Source organism: Penicillium daleae (genome assembly GCF_028827525.1).
Source record: "Penicillium daleae strain IBT 16125 chromosome Unknown utg000004l_segment0_segment0, whole genome shotgun sequence".
NCBI lineage: Eukaryota > Fungi > Ascomycota > Eurotiomycetes > Eurotiales > Aspergillaceae > Penicillium > Penicillium daleae.
In genome coordinates, this window is record NW_026623152.1 from 406,901 (window position 1) to 429,397 (window position 22,497).

At 50.1% G+C, this 22,497-nt stretch overlaps 9 protein-coding genes across 9 annotated transcripts; 5 read left to right on the top strand and 4 right to left on the bottom strand.

Moving 5' to 3' along the window:
- Nucleotides 1–599: 599 nt before the first annotated feature.
- N7458_003868 (cytochrome P450) lies at nt 600–2,397 on the top strand (the record flags this gene model as incomplete). The annotated part of the gene is made up of 4 exons (XM_056907250.1): nt 600–831; nt 898–1,094; nt 1,169–2,170; nt 2,278–2,397. The coding sequence occupies 4 exons, from the start codon at nt 600–602 to the stop codon at nt 2,395–2,397; spliced, it is 1,551 nt and encodes a 516-aa protein (XP_056767977.1).
- A 935-nt stretch (nt 2,398–3,332) lies between these two features.
- N7458_003869 (glycosyltransferase) lies at nt 3,333–6,627 on the bottom strand (the record flags this gene model as incomplete). The annotated part of the gene is made up of 7 exons (XM_056907251.1): nt 3,333–3,607; nt 3,663–3,801; nt 3,869–4,586; nt 4,642–5,409; nt 5,474–5,710; nt 5,770–6,400; nt 6,465–6,627. The coding sequence occupies 7 exons, from the start codon at nt 6,625–6,627 to the stop codon at nt 3,333–3,335; spliced, it is 2,931 nt and encodes a 976-aa protein (XP_056767978.1).
- A 1,134-nt stretch (nt 6,628–7,761) lies between these two features.
- Nucleotides 7,762–8,916, bottom strand: N7458_003870 (phosphatidylinositol-specific phospholipase C; the record flags this gene model as incomplete). The annotated part of the gene is made up of 1 exon (XM_056907252.1): nt 7,762–8,916. The coding sequence occupies one exon, from the start codon at nt 8,914–8,916 to the stop codon at nt 7,762–7,764; it is 1,155 nt and encodes a 384-aa protein (XP_056767979.1).
- Nucleotides 8,917–9,388: 472 nt separating this feature from the next.
- Nucleotides 9,389–10,895, top strand: N7458_003871 (uncharacterized protein; the record flags this gene model as incomplete). The annotated part of the gene is made up of 3 exons (XM_056907253.1): nt 9,389–9,730; nt 9,780–10,678; nt 10,733–10,895. The coding sequence occupies 3 exons, from the start codon at nt 9,389–9,391 to the stop codon at nt 10,893–10,895; spliced, it is 1,404 nt and encodes a 467-aa protein (XP_056767980.1).
- A 678-nt stretch (nt 10,896–11,573) lies between these two features.
- Nucleotides 11,574–12,824, top strand: N7458_003872 (metallophosphoesterase family protein; the record flags this gene model as incomplete). Its single annotated transcript, XM_056907254.1, has 2 exons — nt 11,574–11,715; nt 11,770–12,824. The coding sequence occupies 2 exons, from the start codon at nt 11,574–11,576 to the stop codon at nt 12,822–12,824; spliced, it is 1,197 nt and encodes a 398-aa protein (XP_056767981.1).
- A 135-nt stretch (nt 12,825–12,959) lies between these two features.
- N7458_003873 (putative MFS multidrug transporter) lies at nt 12,960–14,652 on the bottom strand (the record flags this gene model as incomplete). Its single annotated transcript, XM_056907255.1, has 3 exons — nt 12,960–13,536; nt 13,587–14,404; nt 14,461–14,652. 3 exons carry the CDS (start codon nt 14,650–14,652, stop codon nt 12,960–12,962), a joined length of 1,587 nt encoding a protein of 528 aa, XP_056767982.1.
- A 712-nt stretch (nt 14,653–15,364) lies between these two features.
- On the bottom strand, nt 15,365–16,520 carry N7458_003874 (putative alpha/beta hydrolase; the record flags this gene model as incomplete). Its single annotated transcript, XM_056907256.1, has 6 exons — nt 15,365–15,393; nt 15,468–15,771; nt 15,829–16,024; nt 16,081–16,205; nt 16,269–16,308; nt 16,369–16,520. The coding sequence occupies 6 exons, from the start codon at nt 16,518–16,520 to the stop codon at nt 15,365–15,367; spliced, it is 846 nt and encodes a 281-aa protein (XP_056767983.1).
- Nucleotides 16,521–17,447: 927 nt separating this feature from the next.
- Nucleotides 17,448–18,530, top strand: N7458_003875 (putative glycosyl hydrolase; the record flags this gene model as incomplete). Its single annotated transcript, XM_056907257.1, has 1 exon — nt 17,448–18,530. One exon carries the CDS (start codon nt 17,448–17,450, stop codon nt 18,528–18,530), a length of 1,083 nt encoding a protein of 360 aa, XP_056767984.1.
- Nucleotides 18,531–20,117: 1,587 nt separating this feature from the next.
- Nucleotides 20,118–21,934, top strand: N7458_003876 (cation diffusion facilitator family transporter; the record flags this gene model as incomplete). The annotated part of the gene is made up of 4 exons (XM_056907258.1): nt 20,118–20,196; nt 20,273–20,319; nt 20,374–20,460; nt 20,531–21,934. 4 exons carry the CDS (start codon nt 20,118–20,120, stop codon nt 21,932–21,934), a joined length of 1,617 nt encoding a protein of 538 aa, XP_056767985.1.
- Nucleotides 21,935–22,497: the final 563 nt, after the last annotated feature.

The window sequence follows — 22,497 nt, forward strand, 5'->3', positions numbered from 1 at the left end:
GTCCTCCTGCGTACGCCCATCACCTAGTAAACTTTTATAGATCAAACTTGCATTTGAATATCATCGTTCGGTTTTTGATTGAAATGATTGTCAATTGCCTCTCTTGTTTCTAGCTTTAGATGGAAGATCGGATAAATCTATACTAGTCAGTACGTTGCCCATTTCGGTGGGGTTACTTTCTGAAAGTAGATTAGCCCGGTCAAGTGCAACCCACATCGAGAACATCTCCAGGGTCAACTTCCTAATTTGGAAGTTGGAGCATGCCAATGCAGGACACGGGGAGTCGTTTTCCGCCCCGTGACCTTGACCCTCCTCGGGGCCCACACCGCCTTTCAGTGAACCGAACTCTCGGATCCCAGCGCGTTCAATTACTCATCCGCTTATCAGCTCGAGACGGGAACGTGGGCTATAAAAGTGAATAACCCAATAGAGCCTTAGCGTATCTTGGCAGATGTAGCCAGGAGCAGATGACAGTAACCCCCCGAACCACTCCGGCGTTTCCTAGAGGTATCCACGTAAGACAAGCGTGAGGGGGGTTGACGAAAATCAAACTTCAATCCCTCGTCAACTCCCCACCCCCTGCTCATGCTGAGTGCGCCATGGGGATAGACAGCATGTCTGGCCCAGCTGTACTGGCTCTCTGTGGCCTTTTGGTCCTCTATGTCCTCAGGACGGTCAGCACGTATGCCAAATTGCGCCAGTTCCGCGGCCCCACGTGGACCGGTATCTCGAACTGGCCCCATAGCATAGCGATGCTCCGTGGTAGCTGCCACGAGTGGTACGCTGATGTGAACAAGAAACATGGTGCGGGTCGTCTGCAAGGCACTTCTGGTGCTTGGCATCTTATACCAGGATGTCATTTCCATAGATGCAGCTGACAGCCTCGATTCGAGCCAGGTCCGATCGCCCGTGTCGCGCCTCGGGTATTGATCACGTCTTCTCCAGAAGTCTGGATGCATGTAAACAACAAGCCTGGCTACAAGCGCTCGGACTGGTACTATCGAGCCGCACGGATTGAGTACCGAAGAGACAATGTCTTCAGCCAGACCGACAATGTCAAGCATGAGCAGCGCAGAAAGCAAATGGCGCCAGGGGTATTGTCACCTTTCCAAGCCCTTCACTCCTCCTTCCTGTTGGCCGAGACTGCTAACCTTCGTATGTTTCACAGTACTCGGGAAGGGAGAACCTACATCTTGAAGAGTCCGTAAATGAGCGACTGCAAGATTTCTTGCATCTTATTCGGACTAAGTATGTCTCATCCGACCGTGAAATTATACCCATGGACCTAGCAACAAAGGTCCAGTATTTCACGCTAGATGTTATCAGTAGCGTGGGCCTCGGTAAAGCGTTTGGTATGCTGCAAAGTGATCGCGACGTGGATAACTACCTCCAATCTAGCGAGGAGGGGCTGACTATAGGCCACAACGCTCTTGCTCTGGGCTTCAGCTGGCTAGCGCAAGCACCGTTCATCGGCAAGTTCATCGCACCTTCTCCCCAGGACAACAATGGTTTCGGCAAAATGATGGCTGCATGCTTCCGCCTCGTGGACGAGCGTGCTGCAAGCTCGACCGATAAACGATCTGATATGCTAGCCTCTTTCATGCGCCACGGTTTGGCCGGAGACGAGCTGCGCACGGAGGCACTGGAACAAATCATCGCTGGCTCCGACACCACCGCTGGCGCCATTCGCTGCATTTTGTTGCATACCATGACGAACCCTCGCGTCTACGTCAAACTGCAGCGCGAGGTCGACGACGCCATACGGGATGGCCGGGCACCTGGCCCAGGCGAAGGCTTGATCACGGCTGCTCAGGCCAAACAACTTCCGTATCTTCAGGCGGTAATTCGCGAGGCACTTCGAGTCTGGCCGCCCGTCGCGAACATTTTCTCTCGTGATGTTCCGCCGGGCGGTGACACCGTCATAGTCGACGGCGAGAGCGTGTTCCTACCGGGTGGTGTCTGCATCGGATATTCCGCATACGGCATGCACCACAGTGAGAAGATATATGGCAAGGACGCAAAGGCATTCCGGCCCGAGCGCTGGCTCGAATCCGATCCTGCAAAGTTGGTTGAAATGGTTCGAACGAACGACCTGACATTTGGTCACGGAAAGTTCCAGTGTTTGGGGAAGCCTGTGGCTCAACTCGAGATGGGAAAGACTATTTTCGAGGTAAGTGAAAACGCCCCAGTGCGCTTGCTAGATATATGGAATTTTGCCCCCGCCCCCACCCCCCACGTTTCTGGGTGGTCTGCTGACGGGGGGTGAATCTGACACAGCTCCTGCGCAACTTTGACCTGTCAATTATCAATCCGACACGTCCCTGGATGACGCGGAATGTTCTTGGTCTTTTCGCAATCTCTGACATGTGGGTGCAAGTAACGGAGCGAACTTCATAGTTTCTGTCAGCGCTTGTCATTTTTTCGGGCTCCCTTGAGTTAAGATTTTGAGAACAGCCAAGGTCTATAGCTAGATAGCATGGAGTAGTCGAGCCAGTCAGTATAGTAGGTTTTCGGGAAGAGATGAAGGCAAATCAACGCCGTGTATATTCTGATTGTTAATATGAGATAATGTGGGTTTAGGAAGAGATAATTTAACGAGTCTAAAGACCAGAAGGAATTTTTTAGTGTGAGTGACAGGGAACAGGGATAGACAGCGAGACAAAGAAACGACGGCGCTGATGAACAAACACTTTAGAGTCACGTGAACCTCCCCTGTCATCAACAACACTATTCAGCCCCGATGGAACACCATAGATCTTGATTACTTCCCACATTCAGCATCTCATAAGCGGAGTCGAGATAATACCAACTCACACTACAAGAGGTTTTCTTGAGGGGCCAACACATCCACCACTCAGCATCCTTCCAGAAAAAGTAAGCCCACCGCCAGTTATCACTTGGTTACTGTGAGCAATGGACACTCCGGAAATAGTTTGTGATCTATCGTCGCCCTTTGACCCCTCATATATAGCCACAAGGATGGAGAGACGTATACTTCGTGGGGTTCTAATAAAGTTCCGGAAAGTTACGGTCATAGTTCCACAATCCAGGATAAGCTTCGACTCCGCACAAGTTTTGCCAAAGTTTCCCTCAAATTATGGCAGCGATCCACGAGGCTGTCGGTTATGGTGCCGGTGCCATGAGTGATCAAAAGGCATCCATCTGACTTGTGTAGTGTCCCTGGTGAGACGTAAATTTTGGGTAAATAACTTGCTCGACCTTCGGCTAAATGTGGTATTCAATGCAGCAAATGCCCCTTGACGAGTCTTGGTACCTCCTAGATTCATTCCGTTAGACTGAGAGGAGTAGACAAAACGAGAAGATTATGTACATCAGGTAGGCGTAACTAATTGAGGTATATGCGGCGTGTTATGCCGAGGCCGCGAATGACAATGCCTGCTCGTTCTCTTGGCCTTCTTCAGCGACTCTTCAATCAAGACCCATTTCCTTACCACTTCCGCCCTCTCGTCAGCCGAAGATGCGCACATTTCTTCATGCCCTTGAGCGATCCGCGATAGAACGATTTGCCCTTCGCTGGATTTACCCAGAGAATCAAACAGCCTCCGCCGTAAACCGCTGAGGGGGTAGCCCGCTAATCCCCAGAGACCTGGTAAAAAATGGTCAGAATGCGAGCATATTTCAAATTAAGGGGCTTAAATTACCGGCAGGTGGTTTGAGGAAAACTCCACCGAGCCCTTTTCCAACTCCCTTGATCATTCCCTTTGTGCCTTTTTTCTCGTATCCGTATCGAGGCTGGGTCACCAGCCCCGTCACCCCATCGTAAAAGCCATCATAGAATTCCTGTCAAAGCATCTCAAAGTATCAGTACAAGGTCATTACCATACTATAGCAGCGAGAAAGAATATACCTTTCCAGCCGCCCTGAATCCGCTGCGAACATCATGGACCTTGGGTGTTGATTTCACCATCGGGTCATGATATAATTTGGGTGCATTGTGGAATCCCTTGGAAAGACTGAGTGTAATGTCCGTTGGCAACCAAATCAGAAGATTGACAAATTTCTTGGACATTTTGCTGCTCAGATTTGCGGCCTCGGAGAGGGCATTGTGAGACTTGGAGGTGGCAATCTCGGAGCCCATGCTTCGTGATTTCTCGAGTTGAAGATTTCGTCTCCTTTCCATACTTGAATCTGGAAGTAGGTCCGTTGAATTTGACTCGCTGGTGCTACTGAACCATTCTTCATCTTCGTCGCCTTCTTCATTCTCATCCGGCAGAGGTTCATCAGAGTCACTTTGGTCGATTGAGTCACTTCTGTTGATTGGTGGAGAACCTTGGTCCCTTTCAATCTGTTGAGAGCCCTCCCCGTTATCTGGAGACTTATTGCTTTGTAAATCTGGGCCTCCATCGCGACATTTTCGATTTCGCCATTTGGAATGTAGGTCGGGGCGTGGGCGTTCATGAGATTGACGCAAAGCACGACCCGAAGCAACGAGATCGTTGACCACATCAGTAGGGACGTCTGCAATGCCCGTCACAAAATTTGCAATGGCTCCAAAAAGAACCTGGGCGCTGGCGCTCAAAGGCCCTACTGGATCGCGATAGGTATCATATTCTTTTGGCCGATTTCTGTACACAAGTCAGTCGCTGCAATTCATCGTTTATAAGACAAAAGGGTGCTCACAAAATCAAATCTTCCGGTTTTAACTTCCCTGTTTCCACCAGTACCGCTGCTGCAAAGGCACTAAATCCAAGATTTGTTTGTCTCAGGTGCCACACTGCAGGACGAGTCGGGCATATTGCACATCGTAGTGTCCGAAGATCAAGCTGGCGATGAAAGCTGCGTACACCATCTCGCACTCCTGACTCATTTTCCATTTTCTTTGCAATTTCCTGTGCTCTCTCGAACGTTGTGTCTCTCAAAGCGAATTCAATTGCATTGCTTAGGCCTTCCACGGTCAACCGTTTATAAGGAATAGGTGATGGGCCTGCGCCGGCTCTTGCAACGATGTCTCCCCAGAATTGCTGATCGCCAAAGAATGGCACGATGATTGTAGGACGCCCAAGTGCTAATCCTGCGGCTGTTGTACCAGCTCCGCCATGGTGAATCACACATGATACTTGTCGGAATAACCAGTCATGGGGGCAGCTTCCAACGACAAGGATGTTCTCAGGGACATCTACCTCCTCAACGCCAAGGTTACCCCATCCCTTTGAAACAATCGCACGTTGGCCAGACTTCTGAATTGCCTCAAAGACAACCTTTGTCAACTTGATTTGATCGTCAACCACAATTGAGCCAAAACCAATATATATGGGCGTTGGACCAGCGTTTAAGAATCGCGTTATCTCGTCAGGTGGAGTATAGTCAGGTTTGGAGGGGAGAAAGCTGAAGCCACAGATGTCGATCTGGTCACCCCAGTCGTTTGGTTTGGGAAGAATAGCTGGAGACCTAGTCGATAATCAGTGAATGTTGGGGACTCAGGGTTGACTATAATAGACTTCAAAGGGCATACCAGAGATATGAGCAGGGTATTTGTAATCTGTGGATCAAACTTGGAGCGGTGATTGTGTCTACCGCATCCAGAGACAGGACGTTACGGCGAAACTTGTTCACAATGTCGCCAAGGCCTTCCCAGATCATCATATCCACAATCGCATAGGACACGAAGTTCGCGACCGTTGGCTTACAATCTTGTTGATGAATCACGGCAAGAGGATGCGGGAATGATTGCGTAGGTGACCATGGCATGCTGAATACTCATAATTAGCTTTGCGCAGATTCTTTGGCAGGGGTGACCATTTGACTAACGTGAAAATAATGTGAAGGGGTATGCCCAATCTTTGTGCGCAGTGAATATGGGCCATGCTAGGTGGATTCGCGATAATAACATCTGCTACGAATGGACGCCGGCGATAATCCACCGCATCACTCCAAGGGTCTTCCTTGATTTGGTGCAAATGTGTACCGTCGCCCATCTCGAAGCAGGATCTCCAACATCCATTGATGATCTCCTTCATCTCCCGGCGGCGCTTTAGAATTGCACCGCTCCGGATCGTGCTCATATTGGGAAGTAGCCCCGAATTCTTTACCATGAATGCCATTAACTCTGCTGGATCGCCACCGATATTGAAGAACTCCAAGTCGGCATCGAGGACAAAGTCTCGAAAGGCCAGATGAGTGGCAAGTCGGACTCGATGTCCATGCGCTTTTAGTTCCTTTCCCAGAGCGACAAATGGCTGAATGTCACCGCGAGATCCAATCACTTGGATGACGATGTTGAGGTTTAGCGGGAAGTATTTGCCATCCTCCTGAGATACCCCGGCGTCGACCGTTTCTCCGTTATGTTCGACCTCGGATGGTATAGGAGTACGTTGGAGGTTAAGTAGCCCTGCAATACTAGGCTTGTGCTCATTGATCCGAATATCCAAGCGTCCGTCGCCTATCCAAAGTAGACACAAAGTTAGTAGTGAACCTTGACTGCGATTTTTCTCAACTTTGCGCACCTAATACTCGAACGCCGGTATTCAGCCCGTCGCCGCTGAACTGCATACGATCGGCACTGTCATGGGTATAGGTATTGTTGACCTCCTTTGGCCAGTCCTCCGATCGGATTCCATCATCTTGGCCGGAGGCTGCCCGTCCAGTAGCAGGTGCTACTAGGGGCATATCTACCGGGAGATCGACACGGTGTAAATGGTTCGTTCAAGGAATAGACTCGGTCGGATACGTTAGATTGCAAAAAAGAGCATGGAGTTTATAACATTTTAGAGCCGAAATATATTCTCGTAGAAGGTCTCGTGCACCATGACAAAACTTCCTCGGCTTCTCCGCATCGAAAAATAATCACGCCGAGCTATTTAGTCAATGATGTCAGAAGGGTCCGGCTTCCCGAGCGTTCCATAGTTAGTGTAGGCCACGGCATCATCAGTCTTATCGAGTACGGTCACCGCTCTGGGCGCAAGAACAACGAGTCTAAGAACCTAATCGCGGTAGTAGGAGTGATCGAGAATTGTTCGATCTTAGCAAGGGCCTTCAAAATTCTGTGAAGTTCAATTTTTGGCGGCATCCCCGTCGGCTTTCCGTCGAAATCCCGTCATATTTCACAATCATGTAACTAAGCCTCGTGCGCGAGTCCTGAGTCAAACTACTCTGGTGGCGCAAACAAACTGTAATTTAGTCTTTTTGTGTTGTGTTTGAAGAACCAGAGCCAATACCTGCATTTGCTGAAGGTGCTTTAGGCTTTGCTTACTGATTTTCTGCCCTGTCGGGTTTTCCCAAGTCCGACCCTCCGACCTCCGCCCCAATGACGAGACAGATAGCTTTCTACCAATATCATTTGCCGCGGAAGTCCTATGAACTGGTAGCCAAGCGGCTCTTGTAGAATTGTAGAAGTTGGGCCGAGGTATGGTTTAACGCCACCAGGGTGCACTATGCCGATCACCCACGTAGATAGTGGCCGCCTTAGTCCTTAGGCATTCACTTTACGACACGGCCTTTTCGAATATGATTGATAAGTCTGGCGTTGGGCTCATCCCTTGGGTTGTCTCCAACAAAATCCAAAAGCACAAGAGTCGAGGGTTGATGTGTTCTTTCGCAATCGAGCATCTATAAAGATCAACACTTACACCGACAGCACAACTACTACCCACCTCGTAGCAGCCACGGCCTCGGATGATAAAGCGGAACGTTTACTAAATTCAAAATGGAAAATCAAATCCAACGAAAAGAAAACGGAAAAAATCAATAACTACCTAAGAATTTACCACTGCCCCTCCGACTGAGCCTCTCGTTGTATATTATTTACAGGCTCAGGAAGGTGTCGATCAGGTTGGACGGCTGATCAAAAAAGTCAAACATCACAATTCCAACACGCTTGCCCTTCTGCTTCTTCAGGAAAGGAACAAGAAGCTGATTGACGCCACCAGCAGGAGTCAAGGTACCATTTCCAAGAGCCATAATTTGGGGCCACTCGGGAGGCACATTGTCGGTGTTAGTGCTGGAGGCCCACGTCCAGAACAAGCTATCCGGGTACTCGGTAGTGGCCTTGATGATATTCTTTGTGGTAGCATTGTACTTCCACTGAATATTTTCCGTAGCATTCGAGCCCATCGGTGTAAGAGGCTCATAGTAGTCCTCGATATAAGCTGTCAAGTTCTCTTTTGTGTTGTACGTCAAAACAATGTCTGGACTGTTGTCCGTCCACAGGCTAGGCGAGAAGTGAAGACCCGGTAAGGAGTCTGTATAGGACGATGACAATTGGTCCAGGTCAAAACGACGCATTAGGGTAATCTTTCCTCGAGCTTGGCCCAAGGTTCCCAGCTGGTCCTTGGTCTGGACAAAGTATTGTCGGGCAACGGGAGAGGTCAAAGCGTTATAGAGCTTCAACTGAATTGCAGCATCGTTGGACGCATACTTGGCAGTTGAGCCTTCATATTGCATAGACAAGAAAAGAGTCTCCGAGGGATGATCATCAAGCCATCGATAGAAACCAAATAGCACATCATCCAAGGTCGCAGTCTCAGAAAGGAGTCCCTGAGAATGATAGAAGATGATTGTGCTGTTCGTTGGATCGAAAGCATAGCGGAGGTCAAATGCTCGAATACCCATGTTGAGCATATCGATCAGAGGGAGCTCTTGGCAGCGAAATGTTTCAGGTACTGGTGGCGTGACTTGATTGAGGTCGGTAATACCGCGCATCGCATCTTGTGTGGCTTGGGTGTAGTTCCACGTCGCACTGTCGTGGGTGCCAGGGATGTTCATATGGACCAGAAGGGTGTCGTCGGGGTAGCCTTTCATCCATTCTGTCTTGCTGTTGGTTTGCTTAGAATACTCTCCAAAGATAGGCGAGGCATCGTCGAGAACCTTTTGCAGAGCGTGATGAGCCAGAGAAGAGGACCAGGCTACAGAGGCCCATAAGGTGGCTAGGACAGCCACGGACAGTGTGATGCTGCGCATGTTCAAATTTGAAAAGTTTTTGAATCGTGGGAAATGGCGGTGGTCGGAGAGCGAGAGTAGTGATCCTTGGTGGAGCACTGGTTTGGTTATGCAGCCATCCTCTTTAAACGCCCCTTGGGCAACTACGGGCTGGCGTTTTGGGATATCTCCGAACGCGAACCAACTTGACTTTAACCACATTCGTCCACATTATTGCCGACGGCCAGATCGGGAACAGCAAACAAAATCTCTTCAACGTCTCGCGTAGGGTTCATTTCGCGTCGGATATTGCTCATCCCACGTGTGGTGAAGCTGATCGCGCGACTGGCCCCTGACAAGGTGGAGCCCCTTCGTAGTCGATCTCTAGTGCGACCGAGCTGCCGAGCTCTGATGTCAACGCGATTGATAAATTCAACCAGGCGCGCTTGAAGGAGATGGCCATCCAGCACAGGTTGAGTTGTACTTTCTTCCACTTGTAACACATCAACTCATCATGCGCAGCCTTACTGCCGGTCTCGTCCTTGGAGCTGCTGGCCCGGTCCTTGGCCTGTCGCCCCTGGATACCTTCTACCCGCCGACTCTCAATCAGACCTCATACATCTCCAATGCTTCCATCGGAACTTATGGCGGTATCTACAAGGCCCCAACTAATGGCCCGACCGGTGGCAATCCGTATGGCACCTATGACTACTGCTCGATGCCGCACCCGCGCACTCAGGAGTACAAGCTGCCAGGGCCCATCGCGAATGGCTCCGTGAAAGGCGAGCTTGTTTACCTCGAATACCTTCAGCGCCATCAACGTCGCTCTCCTTACAACATCCTGCCTGGTGGTGAAGTGAGTCTTCTGCGCATGAGTAACTTGGTCTGGACTAACATTCGGCCAGAACCAAGCTTATCAGTGCGACAATGTTCGGCCTTATCTCTATGCTGGCGCAGACAGCGAGAGTGGCATTCAGCCCATGCCCATGTACGCTCAGACGTACCAGGACTCTACTAACCCGTTCACCCCGGGTGTGAACGGCACCTGCCAGTATCCCCAGATCACCATCGGCGGTGTTCAGGATGGGTACCAGCACGGCAAGGACCTCTGGAACGTTTATGGCCAGAAGCTTGGTCTCATTCCCAAGAAGCCTAACGATCGTGTCTGGTTCCGCTCGAGTGAATCCGCCCTGACCCAGGGCTCTGCCGGTGCCGTTCTTCGCGGAGTCTGGCCCGACTACGAGGGCGCCTTGCCTCTGCACCAGATGGTCTCCTCGGTCGACACTGTCAACGAGGGTTACTCATGCAGCGCAATCGGTTCCACACTGAGTGCGTTGCAGTCCACCACTGAGTGGAATGATCACCTCTCTGTGACCAGCGAGCTACGTTCTCAACTTGGCTCGATGCTTGGCGCCACATCCAGCTCGTGGCAAAGCACCTTCGACCATTTCTCCGACAATTTCCAGGCTCGTCTGTGCAACGGCTACGAATTGCCATGCAGCGTGTCCAACTCCTCGGCCTGTGTGACTATGGAAATGGCAGAGGAGGTCTTCCGTGCTGGTGACTGGGAATGGAACTACTACTGGCGTACCAACCCCTATGTCACCAAGTACATCCAAGTGGTGGAGGGTCTTTTCATTGGCGAAATTGTCGCCCACCTGCAGGCTGTGCAGGATGGAAAGTCTACTCTCGACTACAGCCATGTTTTCGTCCACGATGGTGATATCGGTCCTATCCTTGGAGCTTTGGGTATCAACGCTCTCCGGTGGCCGGCCATGGCATCCAACATTGCCATCGAAGTTTGGTAAGTCTTTTTACACACAGACAGGCTGAGTAGGAATGTTCTAACACGCCGCAGGAAAACCCACGATAAGAGCAGTGTTGGTTACTATGCCCGCGTTCTTTACAGTGGCCAGCCAGTCCAGACTATCCACGGTACCCTTGATTGGATCGACCTTGCCGATTTGATCGCTATCCTAAGTGTTTATGTGCCCACGGATATCAAGTCGCTCTGCGGATAGGTCAAACTACTGGCCTAAGGAGAACGGAGGCTTAGAACACATGGAAAAGGCCCGGGCCTTCGGGACTTAGCTTAGATCCTTAATACCTTCCAATTCCAATCAAGATGTCAATGGGCCATTTCGGCAAAGTGGCCTTATCTCCGTCCTCGACACTCGTCGGCTATTCCTCGGAGAGATCCACAGCGTACTGTAGACCGAAGACAACTGTACCCCAGGCCATGTGGGGAATAATAAACGTTCAACTATATCTGTACGGAGTAAGCAGCGATGTTACTCTTACTCCACTTTGAGCTTACCTCTCGACCATTATTCTAATTAAGCGACAGTGGAAAGCTTGATGTCGGCAATCTCGTGGTCTGCGAGCTAAATTAGCCAGTCCAATAAAAATCCCATTCGCACGATCGTGTCTTCGATTCTACCCCACTCTGGCCATTCATCCCTGTAAGCCCCTGAGCCATAGGATGCGAACATTCCAAACACGTGTTGCATGCGTTTATTATCCGATGCGGAGTCGTCGGCTGCTACCGACTTTACAGCAGGTCGCGACTTCCGGTCAGTAAACACGGGATAAACTCGAGATAGGAAGCAGGATTCGGGGTAAACAATGATATTTAAGTAGATATCGCTCCTTCCCTTTCGAGAAACTGGCCACGGGTTTGGTCTCTTTTTGCATTCACCATGTGGAAATCGTTTGCTTTCGCCGCGCTGTTCGCTGCACCGTCTTTCCAGAGTGCGGTTACGAAACGGTTTGCACCTCTCAAGTTCTCCAAGCATGGGACTTTCCAGATCTCTATTCTGGAAGATCTTCACTTTGGAGAGAGTATGTCACATCCGTCACCTGATAAATTTCTCTGATACTCATTTTTGCAAATAGATGCATGGGATTCCTGGGGACCAGAGCAGGATGTCAACTCCGTCAAAGTGATCCACGAGGTACTCGACGCCGAGTCACCCGATCTCGTCGTCTTGAACGGCGATCTGATCACCGGCGAAAACGCCTTTTTGGAAAACAGCACTGTGTACGTTGACGAAATTGTCGGGCCCCTCGTTGAGCGTGGCTTGACCTGGGCATCTACCTACGGGAACCACGATAGTTCCTACAATCTTTCGCGCTCGGCTCTGCTAGCCCGCGAAAACCGTTGGCCGAATTCGCGCACTAAGCAGATGGTTTCTGGTCGTGATGCTGGTGTGACCAATTACTATTTGCCTGTGTACGGTTCAGGCGACAAGAATGATGACGGGGCACCTGCGATGCTAATGTGGTTCTTCGACAGCCGCGGGGGTGACTATTATCAAGAACTTGATTCTTCGGGTAATGTGATCCCGCAGCCGAATTGGGTCCATCAGAGTGTTGTGAACTGGTTTGAGACAACCAATGCGGACTTGGTCAAGAAGTACCGCAAGCACATCCCGTCTCTCGTTTTTGTTCACATTCCTACAAATGCATCCCAGGCCATCCAAACTGAGCTCGGGCTCAACTCCCACAAGGAACCTGGCATCAATGATGATTATGACCTTGCACAGCAGGGAGAGGGCTGGTGCGCGGACGGAAGCAATGATAGCTCCTGCAATTATGGTGGTCAGGATGTGGCATTCATGAAGGCGTTGGTGGATACACCTGGTGTGATTGGAGTTTTCTCCGGCCATGATCACGGAGATACCTGGTGCTACAAGTGGGATACTCTCATCCCCGGCATGTCCGTCAAGGGAAATGGTATCAATCTTTGTTTCGGACAACACACTGGATATGGTGGATATGGAAACTGGATTCGAGGATCCAGACAGGTCCTCGTGACGGAGTCCAAGCTCGAGGACATGGAGATTGATACTTGGATTCGACTAGAGTCTGGCGATGTCGTGGGATCTGTATCTCTCAACTCGACCTATGGGCAGGACCTCTATCCTAGTACCCCCGATACGCTTACTTAGTGCTCTACTGCCGATTACTCCTTTGTTAGCAAATAGAAAGACCCATTGTCCAATGTGATTTATTATGAACAATATGTATTCTATATTGTGATTTATTATGAACAATATGTATTCTATATTGTGATTGTCATAAAGTTAGACTTCTTCAGTTTGCCTCGTATTCACATTTCCTGACTGCAATGTCTCCTTTTCGTCCACCGTCAATTCGCTTTTGGCGTGTCGAATTCTCACAAATCCCAAAACAATCAGAAGCCCAAGAATACAGAGTCCCGTCTGGAACCAAAACACTGCCTTGTAGCTCTTTCGCGTACCAAGCTGCTTCAATTGAGTTTCAACGATGTCTGCAAACCCCAGCATGACGGCGATTCCCATATGCATGGTACAGTAAATCAAAGCACCAGCCAGGCCCTGCTTTGCCCTCGGCATGCTAGTCGTAATGAAAATGTTCGCCAAGTTGAAGCTGATATCGATCGCGATGGTGCCACAAATCATCGCCGGGAAAACATAAGCCCAGTAATTTCCTCCGGGTGGAATTACGGCAAATAAAAGCCCCGAGCCGACGTATCCGAGACAGGAGATAATCATCAGTACCGTTCCCGATACTTTATGAAGAATGAAGCCTCCCGTGACTGAGAGGATGAGACCTCCAACTGCCATCGGTACTGTCCACGCCACAATTTGAAGAGGAGTGGCACCCATGAACTCCGACATGCTGCAAAAAAATTAGTGGGCTAAATCTAAGCCATGGAAGAGTGTACTTACTATAGGACTCCGTAGAGGAGGAAGATACCGAGACTTCCGTAAAGACAAAGCAATGCAAGTACCAACGGCTTCATGAACTTGACCCGGAATATGTCACCAGGAAGCAAAGGATTTTCAATAACCCATCCTTCAAGGTAGGCCATGACACCAAGCAAAATGACGCCGATGGCAAAGAGTACCGGAATATACGGCGTTCTCCAGCCTTGGGGGGCATAAGAGCTATCCGCAATGGCGAAAACAGATAGCGTCGCCCCCGAGATAGACAAGCAGAACCCAATCCAATCCATTCGTATTCCCAGTTTGCGCTTCTCTGAGTAGTCACGGGGAACAGAGAAAATCGACGAAATAGCCATGATCGCTGACAAAATAGCACCGATGAAAAAGTACCATCTCCAGCTCAAATACTGGCCACAAATACCCGAGATGAAAAATCCAGCAAAGAAGCCCAAAGCTGCACAAGCCCCGTAAATGCTGAAGACTAAGTTCTTTCGTGGACCTGGTCGGTACGTACTTCCCAGAATCATCATTCCGGATGGAAGTAAAGCTCCGAGAGCTAAGCCTTGCAATGCTCGGCAGAAAATCAACATCAACCATGTCTGAGATACGCCGCAGAGGATTGACGAGACTGTCAGCCAGATAGCTCCGCCATTGTAGACGACATAGCCACCGTACATGTCAGTCAAGCGGCCGAAGATGAGGAGTGTTGAGGTGACGGCGAGGGAGAGAGCGGTGGTAGGCCATATTGTCGAGGCGGGGGGAATACCGACTTCTTTTATAAGAGTCGGAAGTAGAACGTTAGACCCTGTTATATAAAATTCCTATTCAAGACGTGGGTTAGATAGTTCGACCTTGCAAGTACTGATTCTCCACTCACTGCTAGTATTTGGGACATCACAATGGAGAAACAGAACGCTAGCTCAGGCCATCGCCCTGAAAAGGTCTGCGGGCGCTCTTTGCCCAATTTCTCGAGATCAGGCATGGTTGTGAGTGTGTTTGTTTGTTCTTCGGGTGTCGTCATGTTTGGGGAGCTAGGAGTTGCAGAGGCTCCATTAGGGATTGACTGCATTGTGGCGAATGTCAAGACATCAAGATAATATCCGCTTTATTCTTGAGTACGGGTTGTTTCTCTCTTTTATACAAATATGGCCTTGTGAACTTCGGCGATGGTTATTTCCAAACCACTACAACCCGTCTACGCTCAACTTCCCCATCAGGGGAATGAAAGTCGAAGATGCTTGTTAATACTCTAGGCTGGCGGGCTTCTATGTCCTCTACTACAGAATTTTACCTAATACTGGCTCAAAATTTAGCGTGGCTGCCGATTTAAAGTCGTGGCCAAGATTTTCGCCGCAGAACTTCCCGATATGGAAGCTGGCAGGAGTGGGGCTTGTGACGCTGTGGGGTCCCGCAACCGAAAGGTCTGGAGGTTTTTGATCGAGACAAAGACCCGGGGACGCACGTGGGAAATGTTAAATTGCTATCCCAGGTCTTGATCTTGACCCGAGGATATCTTAAGACTGAGCAAATCCATTGAAGGCAGCAACACAAAAGGCTTAGTTAGTGTGATAGCTCCTGGCGATCTTCCAATTCCGCCTCTCCGCAGCATGGTCGTACCTGTGCCTTTTCAACCAATCAAATTACAACCTTCTCGACTTTCTGAAAGTCTGATGGTCTCTCTTTCTATCACTAACCAGGGAGAACGCTGATAATATTACAGAAGATTTCTATATCATTATAATATACAGCAAGGCTCGTTATAAAAGCTACGACCATTTTTCTCAGTGCTTCTGCAAGAATCTCACCACCTCTGATGAAACAAATCACAAATCAGCCAAATTTCCGAGTTTTTCCAAGTTAGCAGGACGATCATTTTGAACATACCTTCTTTGAATTCTTGGGGTTTATCCTGCACAATCCAATGCCCGCAGTCCATGTCCACAATCTCCGATTGCGGGAAGAATTGTGAAATCAGTGAGAAAGAACTTTGGGGGATAAAATTGCTTTGAAGAGCTCGAAGGAAAAGGGTTGGTCCTGGGAATGCTGGAACGTTTCCAACGCTATATGGGAAATCACCCAGAGGCCCCATCGCCTTTTTCAAGGTACCCAAAGGAACGCGTAGTCTCAAGTAAGGCGAGCCGTTCTGTTTGACGAAATTACTCAATAGCCAGAGTCGGACTGGTGGATCCTGTATCCTGCTATCAGTCTTGGGAAGCTATGAACTCATTATCTGTGAAGAGCTTACCAGGTCAAATTGACGGAGAATCTCGTCAGCTTCTGCATGCATCCGAACTTTTTCTCGCTCAGCCTTTGCCATGCTCTCAAGGTACTTCAGGAAATCCGGCGCCACGGGCAAATTGATGGGGCAATTATCGACGGCCACCACATTAGATACTAATTTAGGTGAGTGAAGAGCAAGGGTCAATGCCGCTTTCGCACCCCTATGCGAGTTCGTTAGCATTTAAATGCAATATAGACCTCGGCGAGTGCAACATACATTGAGTGACCAATCAGCGTCGGTCGCTCGAGCCCATGTTGACCAATGAATGATTCAACATCCAATGCCATCTCCATGTAATCATGCTTCGGGTGATGACCTGAATCGCCATGATTCCGTAGATCCTATATTAGTGTTAGGTTGCCCCTAAGTAAGCCTCTCAAGCTCTCTCGGGTGGTTGCCGGTACCAAAGCATAAACATCGCGTGACAATTCTTTGGCAAGATTCCTGAGTCAAAGGTAATCAGCATTGCAACACGTAGTTAGGGGTTAGATATAACAGTGTTACCTGCTCATTTGCCGATTCTCTCGTTTTGAGCCAAGAAAACCGTGCAGAAAAAGGATGGGCGCATTTTTATTTAGACACGTTGCGGCGTCGTGTTTACTCGAGCGATGCAATTCGTAGGCTGATCGCACCCTAGCAGCCGGAAGTCCTCTCATGGCTCTTCTTTTTATCAGAATTCTCTGAGAAATTGATCGTTCACTGTGAATACCTAAAAGTTAAGTTGCCATCGGACTCGGGAATTTCGACTCATTTGACGTTCGGGGAAGGTCGGCGTATCGGCTAGATGCCGATCGGTGCTCAGATGCACACACCGATCAATGGACGCACCCTTGAAAGATCACTTTAGGACAGTTTTCGGTATGCATGCATGTCCAAAGTAGGGGCATTTCCCTCGGGTCTTATCAAATTGTCATTTTTCCTTACTTGCAATGATATGCAGATAAATTTCAGGATCCTCTGGGCGGCCAGCCCTTATAGACTCAACAGTGGGAAAAGAACGGTGATATATATAGCGACCGGGACTAGATAGTCTTCTGGGCCTACACAAGAAAATCGATGCCCAGGGCACGGGGAGGGGGTACCGCAGATGCTGGGTAGAACTTGGTACTTATTGGAGTCCAACATATAATTTACATGCTCTGCATTTCCGGAAATGCCAGCGAGCCTTAACTCGCTCATTGAAGGAACCCCGTCCGGCAGAGATCATGGCGTCGCATCCAAAGATAACAAGTTATCTCATAACAAGTTATCTCCGGGCAAAAGCCAAGCATATAAATAGCCGAATACAAGATTCAATCATGCAAGATATGAAAGTGGTCTGGTTGAAACGCGGGGTGGACAATGGCAAAGTAACCTCGTATGTTCATAGGGACCCCTCGCCCAGAATAGGCTTGGTGGACGCCGATCAATGTAACACACCCCCGGTTGATGTACCTGCATAAACCTCGGATAATGGGAAAGGCAACTGTAATCCGGCAGTTAACACGAGGTTTAAAAATGTAGATAAACTGCGAGTGTCGCCTTATAACTAGGTGATCTGCGCATACTCAGATTTCGGCGCTCATACATCGAAAGACTTCAGTATGCGGTGGATCACAGCCTCACAGCTCCTCACTCTCTGCCTGTCTCTTGCGCCCTCGGGTCGGGCTGCGAGATGCGATGACCTGTCTGTGCAGGTTGGACACCATGTCGTCTTCTCTTATCCAGGTCTCAACCCACCGACTCATCTGTTTGATTTGATCAAGCAAGGCAAAGTGGGTGGCATCATCCTCTTCGGAGAAAACGTCGCCGACAATCTCAGCACCGTTATCAGCAACTTCCAAGATACCTATAAACAGAGTGCCGCGTATGTGGGAAGCCCTCTATTGATTATGACCGACCAGGAAGGAGGAATTGTCCGACGACTACCCGGAGGACCAGTTCAGAGCGCCAAAGAAGTTGGCCAGTCGAGCAACCCGCGAAAAGCTGCAACCCAGTCCGGCAGGGACGCTGCTAGTGCCCTCCAGGAATACCAGGTGAATACCAATCTCGCGCCTGTCTTGGGGGTGTATCGCGAAGTAGGAGACTTCTTGGACAATTTCGGCCGCTCGTATGGGAACACATCTGCAATGGTGGCTACCTGCGGACCAGCCTTCATCACCTCTCAGCAAGAAACCGGGATCATCGCAACAGCAAAGCATTTCCCTGGTCTTGGAGCTGCCGGCAAAACCGAGAACACGGACGAGGAGCCAGTCACCATCAGCCTCACACTGGATGAGCTTCGTTCCGTCGACGAAATCCCGTATACTAAGGCTATTCCCGCCGGTGTCGACATGGTAATGAACTCATGGGCACTATATCCAGCATTGGACGCTAAATATCCATCCGGACTGAGTAAGGCCTGGATTCAGGATGAACTGCGTGGGCGACTTGGCTTCCGAGGAGTGACTATCACGGACGCGATCGAGGCCGGCGCTCTTCAAGCCTTTGGCGATGATGCGGCGCGGGGTGTCCTGGCCAGTCAGGCTGGTATGGATATTATTCTTGCGTCTGCTCGGAATGTCACGCAAGGAGAGGCCATCGTTGATGCGCTGGTGTCGGCTTTGCAGGGTGGATCATTATCGCAGGGTTCTTTCTCAGAGGCCACTGATCGCATTCTAGCTCTTCGAAAGAAGATTAGTGTGTGAGAACCTGACTGGCATAGAACGAGGCATATTCAGATCATATGCTCATAGCAATGCATTCATTCATTCGTTTGTTTGCTGACGGTTAAGCTATCCTCCGGAACGGCTCCTGGCATAAGTGAAATTGTAGCGGGTTTGCAATTGATACAGGGATAATAGAGGCACTCGGTTGCCCACTCCTCGGCAATTCCATTCGGTAGGAATCGTCTAGTAACAGAGCTGGTAGGCCTGGTAGGGCTGACCGTCGCTCCAATCACATGCCACACAGTTAACAAAAGCTCCACCCTAGCGATGCCACGAGTGAAGCTATCATGAACTCCCTCGTTGGTATAGTACCCCTAATGTTTTTATTATTGTCAGCAACACAAATCACTCCCAAAGCTAGTGCATTTTGCATGACAGCTACGAGAACTGCCTGGAAAGTCTTCCACGCGGTTCTTTTCTGCCTTTTGTATACTCGGCAATTGGCCACCCCCGAACGTGGGGCGCTGCAGAATGATCAAGGTGAAGACCAATCCAACTCCTTGTTCAAAGCGAACCACAGCCGGCGCGCTTTTTGGCGCGTTATTCCCTCGCCTGGCAAGTGTAGCGTGCAACGGCGCTTGAACAGTCCCTGGGCAATCTACCTTCGCAACCACTATCCAGGGCCCAAAAATCAGTTCGTAACTGATGTGGGTTCGTTAGTGGCCGCTAGCGGGCTTGGGAGGGGCCTTGTTTGGAGCCTAGACAAGTCTTGAAGAATAATCGATGCAAGAAGAAGAGGGGCGTTTCCAATTTGCCGATGGTGACAAACAATGTGCATTAAGATTGCCAACCTGTAGTATTGCCAAATCTCATTGAAGACAAGGGGCATTGTGAAACTGGCCTGGATGTAAATGTACAACATAGACTGGAAGAAGTATGTCCTGAGAAAGTTTAGGGCGGGTAAAGGGCGCCGAGTAGATACTGTCGCAGGCCAGGGCCGAAGAAAGTTGGAGCCTAAAGGGTAGCTATTGCGGAGTCCAAGGAATAGCAGAGTTTGCGCAGTAGTGGACAGTAGTGTTCAATATCCATCATTAGGAGCAGTTTTGAATGGGCTGGATTGTAGTCCAGTGGGGGCCAGAGCTACCAAGTACTAGGACTACGTATTAAGACAGCCAGTAACCTCGGAAGATCCGGAAAACCAGGATCTCTGCAGGTGATCAGTCCTTCGTGTTTGAACAGACCAAAAAGAATAATAAAGTGCATCGTCTAGATCGATGTATACATTCCTTCTGATATCTCCTATCAGTCTATCACAAACAACGTGACGATAACGCCACTTCGGACCCGATCGGACACTCCTCCCGGTCCGTTGTGGTGATGTGCTTGAGCTCCACCTCTCCACCTTGCGTCAGCGACAAAGCACCTCCTCCGCCCTCCGCCTTGTCGCTTCGCAAATTTTCCCCTCTTAACCACCTCTCTCCCCAGGTCGGACCCTCCTCCTTCATTTACACACCTTGTCCCTAGACTCGTAATCTAGTATACGAGCTTCTTTTTTTGACATCGGCCCTGGTCCATCCCTACCGCAGAGTCCAGCGCCACTGAGCGCATCCCGAGCGTACTGCCGCCATGGGACTCTCCAAGACCAACAGGATCGTCATCCTGTTGGTGATTGACTCTGCATTCTTCTTGCTAGAGCTGATTACAGGTGGGTATCTTTTCCTTGAAATTTGAATGATCCCTCTCCCACCGTTACATTGAGTCTGACAATTCTTGCTTCTCAGGCTATGCCGTCCACTCCCTTGCCCTGGTCGCCGATTCCTTTCACATGGTATGACCCGCGTCGGATCAGTACTTTCAGTCCTTCATCTGACCCATATCCTAGCTCAATGATGTTCTGTCGCTTTGCGTCGGTCTATGGGCCGTCAAGGTCGCCAATCGCGAAACAAATTCGAAGATGTACACATATGGCGTAAGTGGTCCACAAGGTACCTGGGTACCCCGTGCGCAACTGGTCTGACCTTGAATGCTTTGCAATATAGTGGCAACGGGCGGAAACTCTTGGTGCGCTCGTCAACGGCGTCTTCTTGGTCGCCTTGTGTCTCTCGATCTTCTTAGAAGCCATCCAGCGTCTGGTGGAGCCCCAAGAAGTCCAGAACCCCAAGTTGGTTTGCATCGTCGGCTGCTTTGGACTTCTATCCAATATCCTTGGCTTGGCGCTTTTCCACGATCACTCACACGGTGGACACGGTCATGATCACGGTGAAGGCGCCGAGCATGACGAGGAGGATGTGGAGCAAGGTCACGGCCATCGCCACGAGAGCCAAGGCACGCCCTTCCTTGGCTCGGATCATGGAGACGTGAACGCAACGTTGGCAAAGAGTAGTCATGGAGCTTCAGGACATGAGACTGGGCCAAACGGACTCTCCACTGAGCCCTCGTCCCCTCTTTCCCGCAAGCGCCGGGCGACCGACTCGCAGGGCCGCGGCTCTCGCCGTTATAGCACCTCTCTTGCGAATGTCGAGGACATATACGTGCACCCGGCTACCTTGCGACAGGATATTATTGCCGCCAGCCGTGGCGGTTTCGACACCGAGCAGTCTTCCGACACCGACAGCCGCGAGGATGAAGTACCAACCGAACGATCCGGTCTTTTGCGCAACCGTGACCGTGCTTCCAACTACACTGATGAGAATGGGGTTCCTTTCACGGTCCCGGATCACCCTACAGAGGAAGATGTTCACAAGAGCCATAACCATGCTCAAACACAGCCGAAGGGTCAGAAGGGTGGCCACGGCCACGGCCATGACCTGAATATGCGCGGTGTTTTCCTGCACGTCATGGGCGATGCGCTCGGCAACATCGGTGTCATTGCTTCCGCATTGATCATCTGGTTGACTGACTACAAGTGGCGTTTCTACGTCGATCCCGGCATCTCTTTGTTCATCACTGTCATCATCCTGGCCTCGGCCATCCCGCTTTGCAAGGCTGCGTCGCGCATTCTTCTTCAGGCCGCGCCCCAGGGCATGAGCGTCGATCACATCAAGGAGGATATTGAACGTCTGCCCGGCGTCATCGGAACCCACCACCTCCATGTCTGGCAACTGAATGACACCAAGCTCGTCGCCTCAATCCACATCCAGGTTGACACGGAAATCAAGGGCGAGGGCTCGGAGCGGTATATGCGCCTTGCGCGCCAGGTTCGCCGCTGCCTGCATGCCTACGGCATTCACTCCTCCACCATTCAGCCTGAGTTTACTCCCGATAGCGATACCGAGGAGAACCAGAACCAGGTCCAGGCATCCTCGTCTCGGGCCGGCACCGAGGACCACAACCACTCCAGCCGGGCGACCAGTGTCCGCGAGGGTGACTCCCACGCCTGCCTCCTCGAATGCGATGACAATTGCGCACGTGTTGGCCAATGCTGCCCCAAAAAGTCTACTTGATATTGATTCCCCGACACGTTCGTTTCCTTCAGACCTTACGTAATTGTTACAGTCACGCTCCTTCACTGCACTCTATCCTATCCCCCCTTCCCTAAAATTCTCATACGATATGACTATTTTTACACGCGTCACACTTTACTCTCTCTAATTCCTCGTCGTTATCCTCTGTTCACCTCAATATCGTTCTTTGGTCTGTTTGTTTTAGAAGTGGTCGGCCTCCCTGGTGGATTGGTCTCCTATGTATAATTTGCGGCGGGGCATTAGATTTGGGCCCCTCACCACCGGAATTGACATCGGTATTGATATCTCGTACCACCATCCGCATGTATTTCTACTTATCATTAATTAAAATGCTCGATCCGGTGGATTAGAATTCCAACTGGGTTCGTTCCACAATAGTCAACGGTCTCACGCAAACTGCATAGTCCTTTGGGACAATCTTTGCTTTCTGTGTAGCGAGGAAATTTACCCTGGTCAATCAATTTGTAAAACATAAGCCTTTACTTCAAATTAGTCTAGAAACGCCATCAACAGTTGATAAGCACTTGCACCCTTGGAAGAAA